This window comes from Hippoglossus stenolepis, chromosome 10, assembly GCF_022539355.2.
Source record: "Hippoglossus stenolepis isolate QCI-W04-F060 chromosome 10, HSTE1.2, whole genome shotgun sequence".
NCBI lineage: Eukaryota > Metazoa > Chordata > Actinopteri > Pleuronectiformes > Pleuronectidae > Hippoglossus > Hippoglossus stenolepis.
Window position 1 is genome coordinate 4,005,275 of NC_061492.1, and position 20,680 is coordinate 4,025,954.

Consider the following 20,680-nt stretch of genomic DNA (forward strand, 5'->3'; position numbering starts at 1 on the left):
CAACCAACCAGTCAACCAGCCAACCAGACAGAAAGCAGCCAACCAGCCAACCAGTTAATTAATTAAACAATCAAGCAGACACAAAATGAAAACATAAACCTCTTTGATGAGGGAATAAATTAGAATTAAATAAAGGAGAACGCATGGTTTTTTATTTTTTATTATTTAAGGTGGAAGAGGACGATCTTAGTTTCCAGTGTCCCTCAGTGAAGGTTCACACTCGTGTCTGTTTAAAGGAGCACAACACAACGTTGTGTTTACGGTACAGGTGTAGGTGGAGGTGTCAGTAAACATTTCTAAACCTGAAAGTCTGCATGTAAATCAGTTTTAAGAGACGGGAGCAGGAGGTCAAACTAGTTTTTGTCAGCGTGAGCTTTATTCATGCTAAAGACTAGAAATCGTGATTTCTCAGGCTACAGCTTCAATTTGGGCTTTTCTTAGTTTTAAATACTAAAAGGCTTTTTAACACTAAATGCTATAATGCTAATTTTTAAACAGGATGGAAAGTAGAAGTCAATCATCAACAACTTAGCTAATGGATTAATAAGTAATTTATTAAAATGCTGGTTTCAGCTCCTGAAATGTGAGGGTTTGGTGTTTGTCTCTGTTTTAAGATATAAAAAAAAAAAAACATTTAAGATTCTGTTTCAGGTTTGGAACATGACCCCGAAGTTTTCTGGCATTTTATAGATGAAACGATTAATTAAAAAAAAAGCAGCAAATCAGACGATAATGAAGTGATCGTTTAAGGCAGTGGTTGCAATACAAGACATTAACAACACATCATTACATTTAATTAATAACAAAACTGCAGAGCCAAATTGCAATAACGCTATAGCTTTATGTTTTTTTTAAAAAGATGAACACATAGTCGTCGAGCAATACGGACTGAACTGCACACTGGAGATGTTTGAGGGCGACAAAGAAAAAGGAAAAGTGCTTTCTAGCAAACGTTAAACTGATAAAGCTCCTGGAGGTTTATTACAAATATCATCTTCATGCTTTCTCTGGGTCTTTAAGAGCAGATGTGTCTGGAATTACTTCACACTTTGAATTAAAAGATGGTGGAATGGCAGGGAGGTGTTTGAGGTATTTGAGAGAGATCTTCGGGTCTCGGAGGTTTTCCTACAAGGACTCGAACTCATCAATCCTCTGCTTGGTGTTGCCCATGCGGATCTGACGCAGGGTCTTGTACTTGTCCCGGCCGACCCGGACGTTCTCAGCGTGGAGCAGGTCGTTCGGGGTCTTTGTGTTCTCATCCCGGGCTTCTGCCAGCTCGGAGCTCAGGGCCTGTGGAAGAAGGAGCACATTTCTGTTATATAAGCTGAACTTTTCAGTATTGCTATTCACTTTAAATACTTTTCCGCCGCTTGGTGGTTTCACTGAATGACCCAGAATTATTTTTTACCTTCCAAAGGGTCTCAGACGTTGGTTCAGACACAGAAAGGATTTGTTTTATCGTCTGCACAGCAGTTATCTTATGTTACAGAAGTTACTATGTACCTTAAGTTACACGAGTAACTTTTTAATTTAAAACTAATTTACTTATAATTCATTATGCTTTTTGGTTATTATGTGTTAGGGTCAGGGTTGTGTGTGGCCTACGGAGCATTTGTCTTGGTCTGAGGTGCAGGTGCAAGTGTGACATCTGTTGGCAGCGAATGTCGTTTGTATGACCTTTAAACTTTTAGATCAGGTTGGTTTTAGAATCACATTTTAGATGTAAAACAACATCCACTGTCTGAATCTTCGGTGAAATCAGTAAAGTGGCCGTATCCTCGGACCCTGGACTCACCATGAGTTTTTTCTGCAGGCTTTCGTCCTTCTCCGCCTCTCTGAGCCTCTCCTCCTCCTGAGGGTGGTCCTCGATGCCCTGCGTCGGCAGCTCGGCACTGTAGGTGCTGTTCTCCTCGCTGTTCTCGTGGTCGCTCTCGCCGTCCGAGGAGGATGAGGAGGAGGAGGAGGAGGAAGCAGGAGGAGTGGGAACAGGAGAAGCGGGTGCAGGAGGAGGGGATGCAGGAGGAGGGGATGCAGGAGGAGCGGGTGCAGGAGCTGCATTCATCACAAGGATCAGCTCTTCTCTTGTCTTCAGCAGATTCTCCTCCACCTCCATGACCTGGCAGGAGGTTTGACAGGGACAGTGCTCGTTGATCAACAGGATAAAAAACTGCAGATGAACCAGAGTTCGCCTAAAAAACTAATGTGCAACTATTCACTGTGCAGATGTTAGAAATGCATCCAAAAATAGAAAGATGGGTCATGATGGAAATCAGAGTGGAAACATCTTATATAAACAATTATTTTAAAGGTATTTTCAATGACCATGAAAATGAAACCGTTTGAAACAGTTTGTAATAAAAGATATGTGTATTTTAAAGTATAATAATATTTTATAATATAAAATCTATTCATGACAGACGTGTTTTCCTACATACTTTATTATCTATTTATACAGCATTCTCCTGCTGGTGGCCGTGGGAGGAGTTAAAACTTCTGGTATCTTTCTACTACATTACATTTTTACTACAATAGAACTTTATTACATTATAGTGTATTTTAAACCTTTATTACCTCCTAGATAAGAGCTTATGTTTTTGTCTGAATTACTTTTTTTATTACTATTCAACCAATGAAATTCATGGATCTTGATGAAATTCTTTTTAAACGTGGTCAGATTTTTTGTTAATGAGATTTGCTGCAGATCCAAATAAAAACTGTAATCTCGTAAATTTAAATGTGTTTAAATTCATAAGACGACTGTTGGGTCTTGGCGGAGATATGTGCTCAAATATAGTCTTGACTACAGCCCAGAGGAAAATAGGAGGAAAAGGTGATGAGGAGGAAACGTTTGAATCCCGGTGACTCTGAGGAGCCGGTGCATCCTATATGATGGCGTGTTGGCGGCTCACCTTGTTGTGCCATGAGTCAGCCTCTTCCTCCTTGACTCTCTTGGCCTCCTCCAGCAGAGAAATCTTGGCGCTGTACTCAGCCAGCTCTGCAGTCTAAGGAGGGGGAGGGGGGGACAAACCGAGTCAACAACAACGACAACAACAACAACCCAAGAGAAGTTACCTGGTCAACTCGCCGACCTTAATTATCTCTATGAGCGAAAGCACAAAAAACAGAGGGGAGATCAAACAACTACGACTGGAATTATTTAATATTAGTTGAAATGTAATGTGAATAAATAAATGTGGCACTTTTACCAGTGGATTTACCTCAGAGAGTTTCAGTGTGAGAAAGAGTTTTAGGTCGTTTTCTCATGACGGCTTTAATCCCAGTGAAGCAGGAAAATCACCCAAACTGAAGGACGCATTAGTTCAGACTCTCAATGAGTGTTTATCCTGGATGTGGGAGCTTTGTTTGTGATGAGTGGTTTTGTGCCACTTCGCTTTTTTTCTCACGTGAAGGATTTGCGTGCTCAGTGCGCGGTTGCACTCACCAGCTGCTCCTGGCTCTTTATCTGGTCCTCCGCTTGCCTGACCAGCTCCTCCTTGGCTATTATGGCCTCCATCCTCTCGGTCTCCAGCCGCGCCGCCTCCTGCTCCACCTTCCTCCTCTCCTCCTCCAGCCTCACGCCCCGGTCCAGCTGCTCCTGAAGCTCTGCGCGACAAAGTCAGCGAAACACAGGGAGGTGTTTGTCAAGTACTGCGTGGTGTTAAAGTACAGGGTGATAAATGACTGATGATTTTACGCCTGTGGAATAACACATTTGCTTAACTTAAGGAAGAGTTTCCTGTTTTTTTGGGCTTGTGGACCCATAAAATAAACTTGTGACCCCTCAAGTTAATAGTTGTTTCACTTGAGTAATTTTTAGAGACAAAAGAGGAATAAATATGTAGTTATTCTGATTCTCTGAGGTGTTTTTTCCTCGTTTAAAATTTGTTTTCTTACTCTAGTCGAGGATTAAGGACAAAGGAAGTTGCACTTTGTACAGATTGTTAAATCCTATGAGGCAAATTGTGATTTGTGAAAACAGGCTACACAAATAAAACTTGATTGATTCATGAAAAAAGTCAAAAGAAAAGAAACATAAACACCATTTGTTTGTTGGTCAGCAGGATTATGCAAAATCCACAGAACGTATTTCCACAAAACTCTGTCAATCACTTTCTTAATCTATGTACGATTTTTGTCATTTTCTCTCAAATTAACATCTATATCTTAATTCAGGAATTCAAACATATTGATTGTGTTTTGGTGGATTTCTTTCCTTTTATTTTTTTCATGATAAAAGAACGACGGGAATGTGAACGTGATGTGAAACTGAATTTCCAAGACAATAATCGAACTAATGATCGTATATCGTGGCACAAGTATATCTGGTCCTGAGCTAAAAAAAACCACAGAAAATAACATCCACTCAATTCATTCAACTTATATAAAGCAAATAAACAGCAGAGGGCAATAAAACCATGTAAATTTAGAATCTGTGACGTAACAACCAGAGCACAGGCCTCAGTTACAGTTTGTTGTGTGAAGTGCACAGTGAGGAGCGTCGTGGCTCGTGTGTCACTCACCTATCTCTGCTCTCTTGGTCGTCTCCTCAAACTCGTAGAGCTTCTTCATCAGATCCTGCTTCTCTTTCTCCATCTGCTCCTTCTCCTTCTCGATGGTCTCCCTCTTCTTCTTCTCGCTCTCCAGCTGATCCCTGAAAAAACACACAGAAAGAGACTGATTGTACATCTCCGTCGTGTCCCCAGATCAAATCTTAACGTCTGTGTCGTTTCCCCCTTTTAACTCAATGACCCTTCACTGACTTCTCCGTCTTCTTCTGCAGCCGCTCCTCTTTGGCCTGAGCCTTCATCTGCTGGACCTCGATGCTGTCGGCCTTGCGGCGGCGCATGTACAGCTCGTGGTTGCCCATGCACAGCTGAAGGATGCGTTTGTTGACTTGCAGCCGCGGAGCGTAGAATATAAAATCCTTACAAGGACAAAGAAAAATAAACAAAACAACATTTCAGGGACAGTTTGGTTTTCGTATCATACAAAAATCAGCAGGATGCTGAGGCTATAATTGAAGTTTGCGTAGTCGTGGTTATATTTCTGGAGCGATCGCAGTGTTTGAAATGTAATATTTACGCTCAGCATTGACAAAAATGTTGAAAAAGTGATTGGAAACAACAATTTGCTTTAACAACACAGGGATTTCAAGTGTTTTACTCAGGACATAAAAAAACATTGAAGCAAAATATGGATGAAAGACGATATAAAAATACACATAAACAGGATGAGTCAAAGCACCCTGAAGTATGTGAGTAAGCTTATGTAATATTTATGTTTTGTAACAGTGGTGTGTGTCTTAGGAATCATCATTAATGTGTCAACGTTTATTTTTGTCTCGGCACAGATGTTGTATCATATTCATTTTTAAAAAATGCAAACAACAACTTAAATTGAATTGAATTTATCTGTCTAATAAGATTTTTGCTTCTATAATCTGCATAATATTAATACTCACTACTGAGGATATATATACTTATATATGTGTAAATACTTACAGGGGCTTTCTTGTCTATGGGCTTGATGATGAATTTCTTATCATTGAAAGAAATGTTTCTAATTTCACTCCAGGGGAATCCGATCTTTGGAGTCAGCCTGGAGGAGGGAGAACAGAAGAGACGGGATCAGACACGTCCAGCAGCTTCTGAGACAGAAAACTTTGTCTCCCAGTGAGTGAGTGAGTTTGTAAGTTGGTGCTGTAGAATAACTGGAGGTCGATGGCCTCTTAACAACAACAGCCATGTGGTCAGATGTTCTATTTAAAACCTGAGAGAGAAAGGTAGTGGAGGTCAGCGACTGCTCGAGTGGTGCCCTCATGTCTAGGGTTAGTGTGTCATCGAGTCGATGAACGCTACACATAGGTCGGCAAAGCAAGCAGTTTCCAGGGGGCCCGAGCTGAGAGGGAGCCCCTGGGAACAGCTGATCCAGAGCAACCCCCTTAAATTCCACGATCTGCTATGTCCCCTGAAAACGCTCCTGCCTGTCAGGAGAGACGTTCAGAAAGACATTCGTTTCGTGACTAACCTGTCCTCCTTCTCGTAGATGTTGAGTCCCAGAGCGTCGACTCCCAACCACAGGTCGGTGTTTTTCTTGTTCTTGATGTCAAAGTAGTTGACGCCGTACATCTCCAGGTCCTGAGTGATCTTCAGATACTCGATCATGGCCTCTTCCCTGCTCACGTGAGACGAACATGCGGAAAATATGTAACATCACACACAGATATACAAACTTCCTGAATAGAAATTGTCCTATAATTTATGTCATTGTTTTGCTGTGACAATAAAGTGCCCGTCACTTACTTCAGCATGGAGCCGTGCTCCTGGTGCCAGGTCTGGATTCTCTCCTGCCACTGCTCCTTGGACAGCTTGTGTTGCTTCAGCACTCTGAGGGGAGAGACGAGCTATCAGCGAGCCGCGCTGAGCGTAAACAGTCTGTGCGTATACGTACAGAGCGGAATCGAACACATGCTGCATCGTCCCATACTGCTACGTCTTTTCTTGGCTACTGTGAGTGTAGTAACTAAAACGTGTTAAAAACCAAGTCGTTCAGGGACTTGTATTGAGCTGCATGATCTCCTGAAGAAAAGGATTCAGAGAAAGAACTTTTCCTTCATTTTTACAGATTTCCCAGGAAATGATTGAAGGAATTTGATGAAATATTAGGGACTGATATGTGACTGGGAAATATGTATGGGACTGAGTGTGTGAAATCTAGTACAGATCTAAATAAAAATCTGGATCTAGAGGATTTAGCTTGTGTAGCTGAGATGATTTGAATTCAGTAAAATATCAATAATTTCAATGAATCTTCAATAGTTTTAGAAAGTTTCTGAGATTTATGGGTTTTAATATGTTCTTTTATTCTCTCGTTCTTTGTACACGTGTGAGGTTAAGATGTTTTAGGATATTAATTCATATATTTATGACAAATTTCACATTTGGGTTTTAAGCAAACAAACATTCTCGTTGGCTTTGTTTTTGTCTTTCTACTTTTTATTGTCAAACTGCTGCACATGCACTCGACCTTGTGGAAACTCATCACCAGTGCTACAACTGAAGTTTCGCCTCCTCCCACCAAGTCACACTCACTTGTTGGACAGCAGGCGCTCTGAGGACAGGTAACCCGTCGGGTGCGCCACCTTTTGGTACTCTCCGTACTTGGCCTGGACGGCGTAGGAGGCGAGCAGCACGGCGGACTCCGGAGGGCAGTAGATCTCCTCCAACAGAAGGTCCTCCTTCACCTGCAGGAAGAAGAGCCTCCTGGTGACGTCCTGGACCAGCTCCTCGGTCACGTCCTCTGGGTAGAACTTGGCCTTCAGTTTGAACTGCAGGGGCGTCTCCTTCTTCACATCCTGGCCCATCACCTGAGCACAGCACGGAGAAGATTAAATATAACATGTGAGGAGAGGAGGGCAATGTTATTTCATTACAGTACAGTAGAAAAGACGGGTTGTTTCATAATCTAAGCACTTTGAACTGGTTCCATGTTGTTGAAGGGAATATTTCCTTTGATTTATTCATTGATTGTTCATTCTGACTGTTTTTATTCAACAATCCTCCACTAAAAAAGTGACGGTGACCAAACTGTATCTGAGGATTTACAGTAATTTATCATAAATCAAACAGAGAAAACAGAATTAAGAGTCAAATTGCATGTGAGAGATATTAAATCAATAAACTTAATAAATGCCGTTTGTAAGACTTGATATAAAAGAGCTGAGAATTGAGGAAGACTTTGAGTTTCCTGTGAGTTAGATAGTTAGAACTGGGCTGATGTTCTTGGTCCTGCAGCAGTGACCTGATTGTTTTTTTTTAAGAGAGACACAATAACAGTGATCAGTCCTGATGATTAATATAAGAAGATAAACTGAGTAAGTAATTAATAGATACGGAGTAAAGTCGTGAAGAGTGGAACAACTTTCCAGGTTAACAGCACAGGGACCGAACTAGATGTCTTTCACTCATTCAGTATCACGAACTCACCTTCTTTTCAAAGCTCAGCCACGTGGGAGTCCTCTGATGTCGGTGAACTGCAGCCCGAAGTACCAAACCTCTCGAGTCCGATGGTCCTGGAAACCTTCAACAAACACACACAGAAGAAAACAAGGTGAAAACAGGATCTTACTGAGAAGCTCCCTTCTGCTCTATTAGGGTTTTCTTTTCCATCTATTGATTTATTGTTTTGTACCAAATTTGTGGTGGAAATTAAATATGTGGAACAAAATAAACAGAATGAATGAATGAAGTGTTTTTTTTTTACTTTGGTACTTTTACTTAAAAAACACTGTTACTGAGAAGCCATTTTAAAATTCAACTGGCTGGAACTATTACACACCACGTGGGATAATTTGTCAATTTAAAAAATAGAAAAAGTAAAGTTCTTATGGGATCTTCATTGACTATTATATTTAAAGTTTCAAAGATGGTTTCAAAACATCCCGATTTCTGCCAGGAATAAAAAAAAAAAAAACATGAAATCAAAGGAATGACAAAACTGAAATACTTATAAGTCAAACATTTGACTCAAAGCTCTGACTTTAAAAGTATATCATCATCTAACTTTTTAAATTAAGGATTAAATAGCTCAGCATCAGAATCTTGACTTATTACAACCAAATACTTCTAAGAGTCAATTGTCTGGTTCTACAATCAGATGCAGCTTCGTTTTCATGACACTACGATTCCCACAGCTCCAGTTGAGACTAAACCACGATTCAAACAAATCTGTGTGTTGTGCTTCGCTGTTCCACGCAGACCTGGTCAAAGAGCTGCTTCCCTGTGGTGTTGGGGTGGAAGGAGAACTCCAGCTCCGCGTCCATCGAGGTGACGCGAACGTTGACCTGCAACGAAAAAAGGTCTTTTAGTCACGTGACAACAGAGGTTTCCTGTTTCCCTTCAGTCACTCACTTTTATAAACATAGATCTGAATCCGTCGATCTTACATTTCTTAGAGTTGTGCTTTGAGTGAACCTTTAGTTGAACTGAGGAATATGGCACTTTTTGGTGATTACATTCTAAAAAAAACTACTTATTATATGGTAAAAACACACAAATGATCCGTTCAGTCGTTGGTGTGAACGATGCATTTAACGTGGAGCTGTGAAGTGGATTGTTCATAAACCATAATTGCTCACTATCTCATTAGACTTTGGACTGCCCTTGTGAGGTTCTGCAAGGTTGCACATAAGCAGATTAAAAAAAAAAATCTAAATACTCCCCGCTTGCCAAGTTGCCTTCAGACTTCACCTCACGGAGATCGACCACTTATCACAACGCTCGGCACTTAAATCTGACTTTCTTGAGTCTCCAGGAATAATTGCCCAGGCGATGAAAAAAGGGAATTCATCTCAATTTTTGTACCAAAAAGAAATGAAAAGCACACGACACCTGCTTGACCCAGGCTCTGCAGGCCAGACCGGGCACGCAACTCTTACACAATCATTTTATGAACTGGAGCACGCCCCGGGTGTCATAAAGATAAACTCGCCGAAACTTGGGCAACAAAAACTGGAACACAACATTTATGAAACCTCTGCTGAAAGCAAGTAATCCATTACAACCATTAAGTGCGCTGCATTGAATTCTGGAGTTTTGTTTTATTTGGATTGTATTTTTTGAGTTCCTACAATCGTGTCACTTTACTGTTGATTGTTAAAATGAATGCCGAAATTCAACTCAACAGCATTTTCTAGAAAAAACGAAAGCAATAGTTGACTAACATGACTCATAAATCAGTTTGATTTCAGGTTGGTTCAAAGTCAGACGTCAGCATGACCTCCCCACAGAGCCGTTCTCCTTGGAGTGTCAATATAAGCGCTGAGTCGCAGTCGTAACGCACACTGCGTCCTTTCTTATCAGTTTTCCAGCAGTCTGATGTGGTCATCTACTTAGGTAACTCTCTCTGAGGGCGTTTAGGACTCACAAGCACAAGCCTCCCTTTGAGTTTATCGATGGAAAATTGATTAACGCCGCCCGACTTAGAACAATCGAGGGACAGAAAGAAGCGGTTCAACCACACAGTCATGAGATGTTGAGGAAACGTCAGTTCTGGCATTTACACGTATTTCCAGGGTCACCAAAGTTAATGAGCGTGATTATTTTTCAGATTCACATGACCACACAAACAGCACACGGGCCAGTTTCAGCAAAGGAGAAGCACTTTCAGAGCATTTCTTCTCCCAGGAATGTGAACAGCATGGGTCAAACTCTACCTCTGGTTAATGAGTAAATGTCAAGAAGGATCGGTGTCACTTGGAAACTCAGAGGTAAAAACAAAAAGATGTTTAACAAGAGACTAAAACTATAAAAAATACATTTGATTTATGCTCAGCGGTTTCTCTCCAGATGTATTTCAGCATAAACTCATACATTTAAGAAGCTTTACTCCATAAACCCACCACCTCCTTCTCCAACTTGGGGGAGAGAGACGTCTCAGCGACATGTGATCATTCAGAATCGGTAAAAGGTTTGAAGGTTCTTACTGTTTTGGGCATCGTGGCTGTGGTTGGTGGAAGAGCTCCAGCAGAAGAAAGTGTTTCCCAGGTGGACCGAGGCTGCAGTGGCCGACTCCCAGCAGAACCCTCACCTGATAAAGAACGACGCTGCGCTCTCACGGGCAGACTCAAGGGCAGGGCGTGTGTCCTTTGAACCCGTGCGTACGCAGATCTCTGTGCGCGTTAACGTGGGAGGTTTCCACTCGGTTACTATCACACACGACCGGACAGCTTTACCTCCGGAGTGAGCAAACCCGGCAGAGCAAGACGCTTCAACCCGGAGACGATCGCCTATCTCCGCTCCTGTGACCTTTGATCGGAGCACGCGGAGCTATATAGGCCCGGACGCACTATTTATGTTGCCTGTGTGGAGATGACAGCAGCGAGTCGTAAAGAGATCACAGCCTTTCTGTGGAAAATCCAACTGAGACAAACTCTGGAGAAGTTTGAGGTTTTAAGACTTTATTGATAAATGTACAAACATTTTAAACAAATGGATCGATTGTGATCGTGTCAACATTCAGATTCACTGCTTTTAATTACATTATTATTCTTAAAAAACATCCTAGCGCAGAAAGAAAATCAGGAAAATAATCAGAAACAATTCTGAATAGCAACAAGTCTCTAGATATAATTTATGTTATATGATATAACTAGTGATTAATCTCTATTGATAATAAAAAGGACAGTTAGTGGTAGCTAACCCCTTCATGGGCTACGTAGATAAATAGATTAAATACTATGTTTATATATGTTCAATGTATTTGTTGTTATTACTGTGACAGACGTAATAGCGTCTCAATCGCCACCTGGTGGCTGGCTGCAGTACAGGTCATGACTCCCGCCTCCTCCATGTTAGCAGACAGGACATGAGCCAAACTGAAAAAATCTAAGTAAACATCAAATACATTTTTCCCAAAGACGGTTTAATGTCGTTTAGGTAGTTTTTAATCACACTGATGTTTGTTCATGTTTCTGATAAGTTTGGTTTGAATTACTTATTTCACGATTGACAGCTGAGACTAAATTAAACATCTGTCACCTTAATACAAAAATATGTATAGAAAAGTTTTTTAGGGAGTACATTATGTTACTTGTACAATAAAGCTCTCACAGCTGAAAAAGAACCATGTAAACCCCCAGTTCAAGTAAATATGGATACAATCTCTCTGTCATTCATATTTTATTTGTTTCTACATTTATTGCACTTGGAAGTAAACAGAAAATAGTAAAAAAAAGCCAATAGAAACCCCTTCACAATAAGACTATCTGACTTAACTACAGGAAATGAGATTAAAACTCATCTTTGATTTGAAAATGCGGCTGGTCCTCTGGTTTGAAGTCTTCGTCCGGACTCCCGTCGTCCTTGAGGATGCGTGACGCCGTGTAGCCCACGATGGGATACTTTGTCTTGTACGTGCCTTCGAACACACTGTCCAGAGACTGGAGCTGCTCCTCGCTGAGGCCGGCCTGTGGATGTGAAGATGGAAGAAAGTCACCTTTTTACTTTCAGTCATTGTTTTCTTCCTCTGTTTTCATCGTTGAAGAGGCTTCAGGGGCCGTTTCTCGTGATTCAAATCAAAGATGTAAGAGCAGGGGGGGGGGGTCATATGATCTACAGGTTGTAAAGTCATTTCAGGAAAATATGTCCGTGACTCACTACTCACTGTATAATCCACTATATAACGAGTTTGTGCTGTCAAGTTAAGTGACAGTCGTTACACCCTACACAGTGGACTCATTGTTTCCCACAGTGCGCCATGAAAGGTGTCAGGTGTCAGTGCGTCCCGCCCAGACAGGTGTGTGTGTGTGTGTGTGTGTGTGTGTGTGTGTGTGTGTGTGTGTGTGTGTGTGTGTGTGGGGGGTTGTTTCTGGATGTTCAGGCGACACTCACAGTATCTGAGGTCAGGTCTGCCGGGTCCAGGCTCATCTTAGCCACAGCCCGAGTGGAGTCCTTTCCCACCAGGGCGTTGTACGGAGCATCTTTACCATAGAACTCTGCAGCGGGGGGGGAATGCATCAATACAAACACTTCACTGCTGTGGCGTTTTGAGGTGGAGCTCGTTCTCACATGAGAGTGTCAAATGAAGCTGATTAGTGACGGATGAACTGAGTCACAAGTTTCACCTCTTTGGTGCATCAATGTTATCAAAATACGAGGGAAGTTTGAAGAGGAAATGAATCAGCAGTGGATGGAACTCACATCTGACACATGACGAGCAACCACAACTTTTAGCTTTTAACTTGAGTTAATATCACGATGTGTTAACCCTCAATCACATGTTAAATTCCTGTAATTTACTTAAAAGCTAAAAAAGTTTAAAAGAGTAAAGTAGTTAAAAAAGAAAAAAAGAAAATACTTAAAGAACCAAAATCCCAGGTACTGGTAGGCAGAGTCACCCATTGAAGAATACTGTTATAGCCTAAATGATTTGGTTTGATTACATTCGATCTTTAGGTATATAGAAGTACTCGCTGTGCAGGATTATATTTTAGATTAACCTTTCGTATTTTATTACTTGATTTTAATAAGAATCTTTTCCATGTTGACAGTTTCCTGTCAGTTCAGAATGAATCTGGAGCAGAATCTGGTTTTTCTTCACCTTTTCCTCTGGTGACATCGAACACGACTCCTTTCACGGCCATGTACACGGGCTGAGACTCCTGCAACACAGAAGAGTCTGTACGTAAGGATTCTGCTTCAGCCACAGACTGTATATAACCACAGACTGTATATAACTACACAATGTGTATAACCACAGACTGTATATAACCACAGACTGTATAGAACCACAGACTGTATATAACTACAGACTGTATATAACTACACAATGTGTATAACCACAGACTGTATATAACCACAGACTGTATATAACTACACAATGTGTATAACCACAGACTGTATATAACCACAGACTGTATATAACCACAGACTGTATATAACTACACAATGTGTATAACCACAGACTGTATATAACCACAGACTGTATATAACCACAGACTGTATATAACTACACAATGTGTATAACCACAGACTGTATATAACCACAGACTGTATATAATGATTCTAGTTCACCTATAGACTGTATAGAACCACAGACTGTATATAACCACAGACTGTATATAACTACAGACTGTATAGACCACAGACTGTATACCCACAGACTGTTGCTGCTTTACACATATATTGTATTTAACCATAGACTGTATATAACCACAGACTGTATACAACCACCTACTGTATATAACCATAGACTGTATATAACCACAGAGTATATAACCACAGACTGTATATAACCACAGACGTATATAACCACAGAGAGTATATAACCACAGACTGTATATAACAACAGACTGTCTGCCTAACAGGTATATACCGAAGTATATAACCATAGACTGTATATAACAACAGACTGTTGCTGCTTCACTAACAGATTGTATATAACCACAGAGAGTATATAACCACAGACTGTATATAACAACAGACTGTTGCTGCTTCACTAACAGATTGTATATAACCACAGAGAGTATATAACCACAGACTGTATATAACAACAGACTGTTGCTGCTTCACTAACAGATTGTATATAACCACAGACTGTATATAACCACAGACTGTATGTATATAACAACAGACTGTATATAACAACAGACTGTATATAACCACAGACTGTATATAACCACAGACTGTATGTATATAACAACAGACTGTATATAACAACAGACTGTATATAACAACAGACTGTATATAACTACAGACTGTATATAACCACAGACTGTATGTATATAACCATAGACTGTATATAACCACAGACTGTATATAACCACAGAGAGTATATAACCACAGACTGTATATAACAACACTGTATATAACCACAGAGAGTATATAACAACAGACTGTATGTATATAACCACAGACTGTATATAACCACAGACTGTATATAACCACAGAGAGTATATAACAACAGACTGTATATAACAACAGACTGTATATAACCACAGACCGCTGCTGCCTCACTAACAGATTGTACATATGATGAAAGTTCACCTCGCTGCCGTCGTATCTCCTCAGCTCCTCTTCGGTAAATAACCGCACAGGTTTGGTCGCAGCTTTAAACTTTAATTTGAAGTCTTGCGCTAAAGTCGCACAGAGGACGACGCAGAGAACGCAGAGAAGCGCTGTTGCCATGGCGTCACTGTCGTTTCTATGCGGGAACTCTTGGATTCGCTTCACTTCCTGTCCGCGAAAACTTCCGGATGGTGCGTTCAAACACCATCCGGAAATTAGACAGACGAAGGTTTAACAGCTCACTGTGGTCAATCGAGGGCTGCATGCCATTTCTCACACATTACTACCGCCACGTGCAGGGTGTGCAATGATAAGAAACAGATTATGGCAATTACCACAGGATGATAAAACTTATTTTAGGTCTTAAATAAGAAAACCGATGCATTCCTCTATAACAAGTTAAACAGAAACAACCTCAAAGTTGAAGTGTAAAGACAGCGAAAAGCCGACAAGTGGAATTTGAGTTGCAATGAAGTCAAACTTTATTTTTCGAAAATCAAAAATAGACCAGTGATATTGTTTTGTTTTTGTTCAGGTTTTTACTGGTTTTTCTTTTCAGTAAAGCTCATTGGTCCATAATGGACTGACTCAAACATGAACCCAGAGAAAAAGAAGGGAAAAAAACAACATATAAAGTTTTATAATATATTTTATAATATATAATAATATATTTATATCACACAAACGTACTAAAACACAGCAAAATGTGTGACTCAGAGGCTAAAATGATATTGGAAAATAAAACAGTAGTGATACAGGCAGATGAAATAAAAGCAACATTCAATTGGTCACTTAAAACTCGAGACTCACTTTACAGTACAGTGACTTTAGAGAAACTTCCTATGAGCACGTGAAGGCAGCATTAGGTCACCACAGAGGGCAAGGGCGCAGGAAACGAGGAAACCAGGACCCGTGGTGTGTTCCTGTTGTATCGCGGCCTGGAGGTGTCTCATTATCATGGGATGGGCTCTGACTTTATCTCCGTCACCAGAATCCGCACAGGCTGTTTGTGTTTGGGAAAGAGGAGCTGAGACCTGAGGCCTGGGACAAGGGGACTTCATTAAACATGCATCGGGTGGTTATGAAGAGTGCTTTTCAAACTTCTACTTCTTCTTCTCGTTGTTGTTGTTGAAGAGCTCCGTGCAGAGGAATGCTGAGGAAGGACAAGTCCCGGTCTTCATACCGAGAGGTGAGCAGCAGAGGTGTATCCTCCTTTAACCCCACACACGGTTTCCTAATGCTGCTGTTTGTCCTTTAATTAATAATTACTAGAAGAAGTGGTGGAGGCTCGGTGGACATCATGTGACTGTGCAGCAGCAGCAGCAGGACGGAGCAGCTTCCTGTGCCTTGAAACGAGCTGACCACAGAGTTTCTCTCGAGTCTGACCGCTCATTACAACCTGCTGCTCCCCCTGCTCCTCGTTAACTGTTACATGCATTTTAAAGTCCCTGCAGGAGCCTCGTTCTCCTGCTGCACGTTGTCAGAACAACACAGCTCCATCACGTGTGACTGACACTGTCCTATTTATTTATCTGGTCGGATGAATGGACAGAATCCTATTTATTTTCTTCTTTCTTCTGTCTTTCGTCACTGTAAAACAATCTGTAACATTGTTTAAAAAAGTGACGTGTGAATAAAGTTTACTATCATTACTTTAAGTACAAGTAATCCAATATTGTAAAAGTAGTTGCTCAAGATAAATGTACATCAAAGTAATATATAGTGAGTTATCTGTTAATATATGTATATTATTATTAGAGATGCTTTAAGGTGTATAATCTTTCTGTTGTTTTTGCTGTAGATGGAGCTATTTTTAATATTTTGTTGTATCATCGATGTATTTTAGATATATTTATTTTAAATGGTTTTCCATAAATCGTTTACCTGTTTCTGATAACAAAATATATAAATAACTTTATATAGAATATGAATATCTATTATTATATAATATAATTGTCTTTATTGCCACAGTGTGGAATCTTTCTTGAAAATGTCTGCAGCATATAAACACAATCAAATAACAACAAGTACATGCATCCATCACACACGCATCTACAGTGATAGAATTCACATTTTCATTCATATAGTAGAATATTAAAGAAGCAACGGCCAATGAGAAAGTAGTGAATGTTTTTATCTGTGCTGCTGCCTAAAATAAAATGTCATCTTCTCAACCTCCCAGTTCGGTGATGATGACGAAGGTGAAGGCCACACACAGTCTCCGGACCTTTTTGACGATTCACCAGAAGACCTGGAGGAGGGAGAAGAGCCGAACGGCAGGATCTCCCCAGGTGGGAGCAGAGCTGTGGTCAGAGAGGCCTCTTCGCTGGGGGGGTTGATGATCTTCTCCCGAACATGTCACAGCATCAGGAGTTCAAACATTTCTAAGCAGACACGGATTAGAGCTGCTTAACTTGTTTGTTTTTATGTTTACATGAAATCTAAAGATTAGCATCAACCTAGAGCTGATCTTTTATTATTTCTTAATTAAAAAAAAAAAGGAATTATCTTGAATTTTAATATTGCCAGTAACACAGTTTATCACTGCTGCTGGTTTCTCTGTTTTCGTAAGGTTGTCTGAATTTGTCAGTTGTATGACCGATATTTTCTCCCGCTGCAGAGGACGACATCAGTGAGAGCAGCCCGGCGAGGAGATTTAGTAAAACCTGCCTGAAGAATGTCTTCACGGTGGCGCTCATCTTCATCTACCTGCTGCTGACGGCGGTGGCGGCGTTCCTGGTGTACCAGACCATCTCTGACTTTCTGGACAAACTCAACCACCCCGTCATGTCCGTCACCTACAAAGAGGTGGAGTCGTTTTCTCCCCCTGGTTTGTATGAATAATAATCTTCAACTGTTCATTGCTTCTATCAACAACATTTTGTTAAACCAACAATGAAATGTCTTGATCCAGGATGATTTATTATTCATTATTGTGTTGTTTTTTAACAAGGTATCGCTCTCTATCCTGGCCGAGCTCAGCTGCTGAGCTGCAGACATCACTACCACGACGACATCCCTTCGTTAGTGAACCTGGGCGAACCTCAACAGGGAGACTGTGTGATTAACAACGTGACTTACTTCGGACCATTTACAAATCAAACAGAGGTCAGCCATACATTCCTTCAACTGGTGGTTTCACACGCGTCAACAATACAAACAGTTATAGTTCAAGAATATTAATACATTTAGCATAGTTTCTGCTCATATACAGGTTGATCATTTTAATGTGGAAGTATCAGCCGACTACTGACGAGGTGTTTTAGGAGCTTTTAGGACTTTTTAACTTTGCGGAACTTTTACATTCACAAAAAACATTAAACCCTCGAGAGGAAAGAAACACTGAAAAACATCACATGCCTCCTTTAAGCTAAGGTGGTAGAAGTGAGATTGATGGGTTGTCTTTTATGATAGATCATAAAAACGTCTCTACTCGTGTCTCACAGAAACGAGCTCTGGTGGTCCGCGGTCCCTCTGACGTCAGAAACAAAGAGCTGGTCTTCATGCAGTTCAGTCACAATGAAACCGAAGAGGACTTCAGTGCCATCACCTACATGCTTTTCGCCAAGTTTAGTGACTTGACTGACAGGTAACTGCAAACACCGTGGATAGATCCTGTTTACTGATGCCTCCTGGTGGCTCACACCACAGATAATGCACCGACTGATTGACAGTTTACAATTTAAAAGTTATTTAGTGACTTTTGGGTCATGAAACGAAAGTAAACACTGATTTGTAAAAAGCTTTGTGACCCGGTGTGATCGTGTATTAAATAATGCACATGTGCTGTGATGTGATGTGAGTGTTCCCTGTGTTCCCTGACAGCCTGAATCAGTCAGAGTTCATGAGGGACTGTGAGAAGAATTACTCCATGTGGACCTTCTCTGGAGGATTCAGGACCTGGGTCAAGATGTCTTTAGTGAGGACGTCTGGGAAAAGCAATGATGCTATGGAGTTTCGTCAAGAGGTATCTATGTCCGACCAACTTACGCGTGCGTGCGTACGAGATGAAAATATACTTTAAAAGCATTAACCTCAGCATTTGGTCTTCTAGTCAACTGTGGTGAAATTCAATGATAAAAGACCTGAGTCGGAGCAAAGCAACCAGCTTTTCTTTGCTGTCTTTGAATGGCGGGATCCTTTCATGCAAGAAATCCGACTGGTAAGTTCTCCCTGTTCCACGTCAGCATCCGTCCGGTGTGTCGCTCTGTAACACAACTCTGTTCACTTCCAAACAGATCGTGACCGCAAATCCCTGGAACTCCGTCGCCATCCTGTGTGGAGTCTTCATGGCTTTCTTCAAGGCAGCTAACTTTGCCAAGCTCGCTATTCAGTGGATAAACAAGATGCGTAAGAGGCACCTGAGGAATAAAGCACGGGAACTGAACCAAATCGGCTGAGGACACAGTCTGGTCCGGTTCAGATCTTTATTAGCATGTGTCCTGAGGGGTTTTGAGGTCAGTTCACTGTGTTTGCATTGTCGTTAAGGATAATTAACACTAATGATGTTTGCTCGCAAGATTTGTTGTATAGATAATATCACCTGAGGGTGATGTGTTCTAACTGAATATTACTGCTCCATCAGTCATTTCCTATCACTTCACTACGAATGGAAAGTTCTGTGTTTATAACACAATCAAAGATTTATTGTTCTTGAGATATTTCACTGATATTTTCTGAGATGTAGTTTCTGAAATGTATTTTTTTACGCACAAATAAAGAAAACGATGAGAGAGTTTGTGAGTTTGGGTTTTTCAGGTCTACAACTGAGAAAATGTGAACTTTGGTCAAAGTGTTGCTGGATTTTATTTTGGTCTTTGTGTAGATAATATCATTTTAAAGGGAATATTGTCATTGTTCATTTGCGTGTCCTACTTATTCAAAACAATGCTCAGTCATATGCTGTTAATGTCACTGAGCACAAACTGGAATGTGTCTTGGATTTATGACCACTTGATGTATTTTAACTCTAAAGGGATCAGAAAAGTATTTTTCTTGTGTCGGAGGGATCTGACGTTTGTTTTGGTCGAGCTGGAACCAAATTTGTGTCTAATTCCTGTTCTTTCTACATTTGATTTGAACACATGTATTGTAAAAAATGTATCAGTGTGTCATTGTGTTTAACTTCTATTTGAATTATCACCCATGCTGTTGCTGTTCAGGATTGTGTCTCACACACTTTTGTTTGTAGAGAATTTGGAAAATAAAAATAAACATTCTGCCTGGATTTCTACCGTTTGTGCACATGTGAATGACTCATATTCTGCCTGAAGCTGTTGAAAAGGTCTCAAAGGATAAATAATGCCGGGAGCGCAACTCTATTAACTATAGAAATTACTTTTAACACTTTTAATTATGGTTTCTACTATCATCATAAGCTTATTCTCAGACAAAGCATTCATGCAATTAAAGAGTAATGGTAATGAAATAATAAAATTGATAATAATATAAATAAAAGTAGTAATATTTAAGTGCAGTTTACAGCTTGGTATTAGTACTTTTACTCAAGTATATTATTTCTCCAACTCTTAACGAGTGAAGCTCAAGACCACATCTTTTAGCCGGGGCAGAAAGCGGTGTCCGGTTTTCCCACAGCGCGATGCTCGTGAACGCCTCCCGGGTCGAGCAGGATGTTGTTGTTAGCTCCAGCGGTGCAGGAGAAAATGCTGTAGTCTCACACATCTGGATGTTTTTAAGGTACTAAACTCTCACACATTAACACGCATAACTTGTTAAATTCAACGTGTCGCGGCTGCGCACACTGTCGCGTTTGTAAAACCCGAAACAATCCACTTGTTTTGAGTCGCTGCTGTCGCTGGCTAGCTTGTTGCTGCTAGCATGTTGCTGCTAGCGTGCTAACCTGCGAGTTGTTAATGTTACTAAACGGCGTAAAACGTCGTTAAATCTCTCCGCAGTTTTGTATTTGCGTTAATAGTTCGTGACTCACGCAGCCGGACAGTCCGTCGTTGGTATTTCTTCGCCTTTTCGTCCCGTAAGTTAAGGTAGATGCTAACACACATGCTAATCGGGCAGTTGGGCTAGGCTAACAACAACCGAAACCAGGCTAAGTGTAAACTCGTGTTAAACTACTGGGATAGTTATTTTCTGACAGTCTC

At 40.7% G+C, this 20,680-nt stretch overlaps 3 protein-coding genes across 3 annotated transcripts; 1 reads left to right on the forward strand and 2 right to left on the reverse strand.

Annotated features, from left to right (window-relative positions):
• Window positions 1–144: 144 nt before the first annotated feature.
• On the reverse strand, window positions 145–10,789 carry ezra (ezrin a). Its single transcript, XM_035168098.2, is given in 15 exon segments — window positions 145–1,290; window positions 1,796–2,116; window positions 2,910–3,002; window positions 3,443–3,603; window positions 4,521–4,651; window positions 4,761–4,924; window positions 5,502–5,598; window positions 6,028–6,174; window positions 6,303–6,386; window positions 7,092–7,366; window positions 7,986–8,014; window positions 8,017–8,061; window positions 8,064–8,079; window positions 8,759–8,842; window positions 10,484–10,789. Coding segments are annotated over 15 exon segments (1,824 nt in total). The 5' UTR covers window positions 10,496–10,789; the 3' UTR covers window positions 145–1,125.
• Window positions 10,790–10,940: 151 nt separating this feature from the next.
• nenf (neudesin neurotrophic factor) lies at window positions 10,941–14,741 on the reverse strand. Its single transcript, XM_035168172.1, has 4 exons — window positions 14,544–14,741; window positions 13,099–13,159; window positions 12,390–12,493; window positions 10,941–11,965 (listed from the first exon to the last, which is right to left on the reverse strand). The coding sequence occupies exons 1-4, from the start codon at window positions 14,682–14,684 to the stop codon at window positions 11,789–11,791; spliced, it is 483 nt and encodes a 160-aa protein (XP_035024063.1). The 5' UTR covers window positions 14,685–14,741; the 3' UTR covers window positions 10,941–11,788.
• Window positions 14,742–15,438: 697 nt separating this feature from the next.
• Window positions 15,439–19,791, forward strand: pacc1 (proton activated chloride channel 1). The gene is made up of 8 exons (XM_035169023.2): window positions 15,439–15,753; window positions 16,747–16,855; window positions 17,185–17,394; window positions 17,518–17,672; window positions 18,011–18,153; window positions 18,390–18,531; window positions 18,619–18,726; window positions 18,803–19,791. Exons 1-8 carry the CDS (start codon window positions 15,715–15,717, stop codon window positions 18,962–18,964), a joined length of 1,068 nt encoding a protein of 355 aa, XP_035024914.2. The 5' UTR covers window positions 15,439–15,714; the 3' UTR covers window positions 18,965–19,791.
• Window positions 19,792–20,680: the final 889 nt, after the last annotated feature.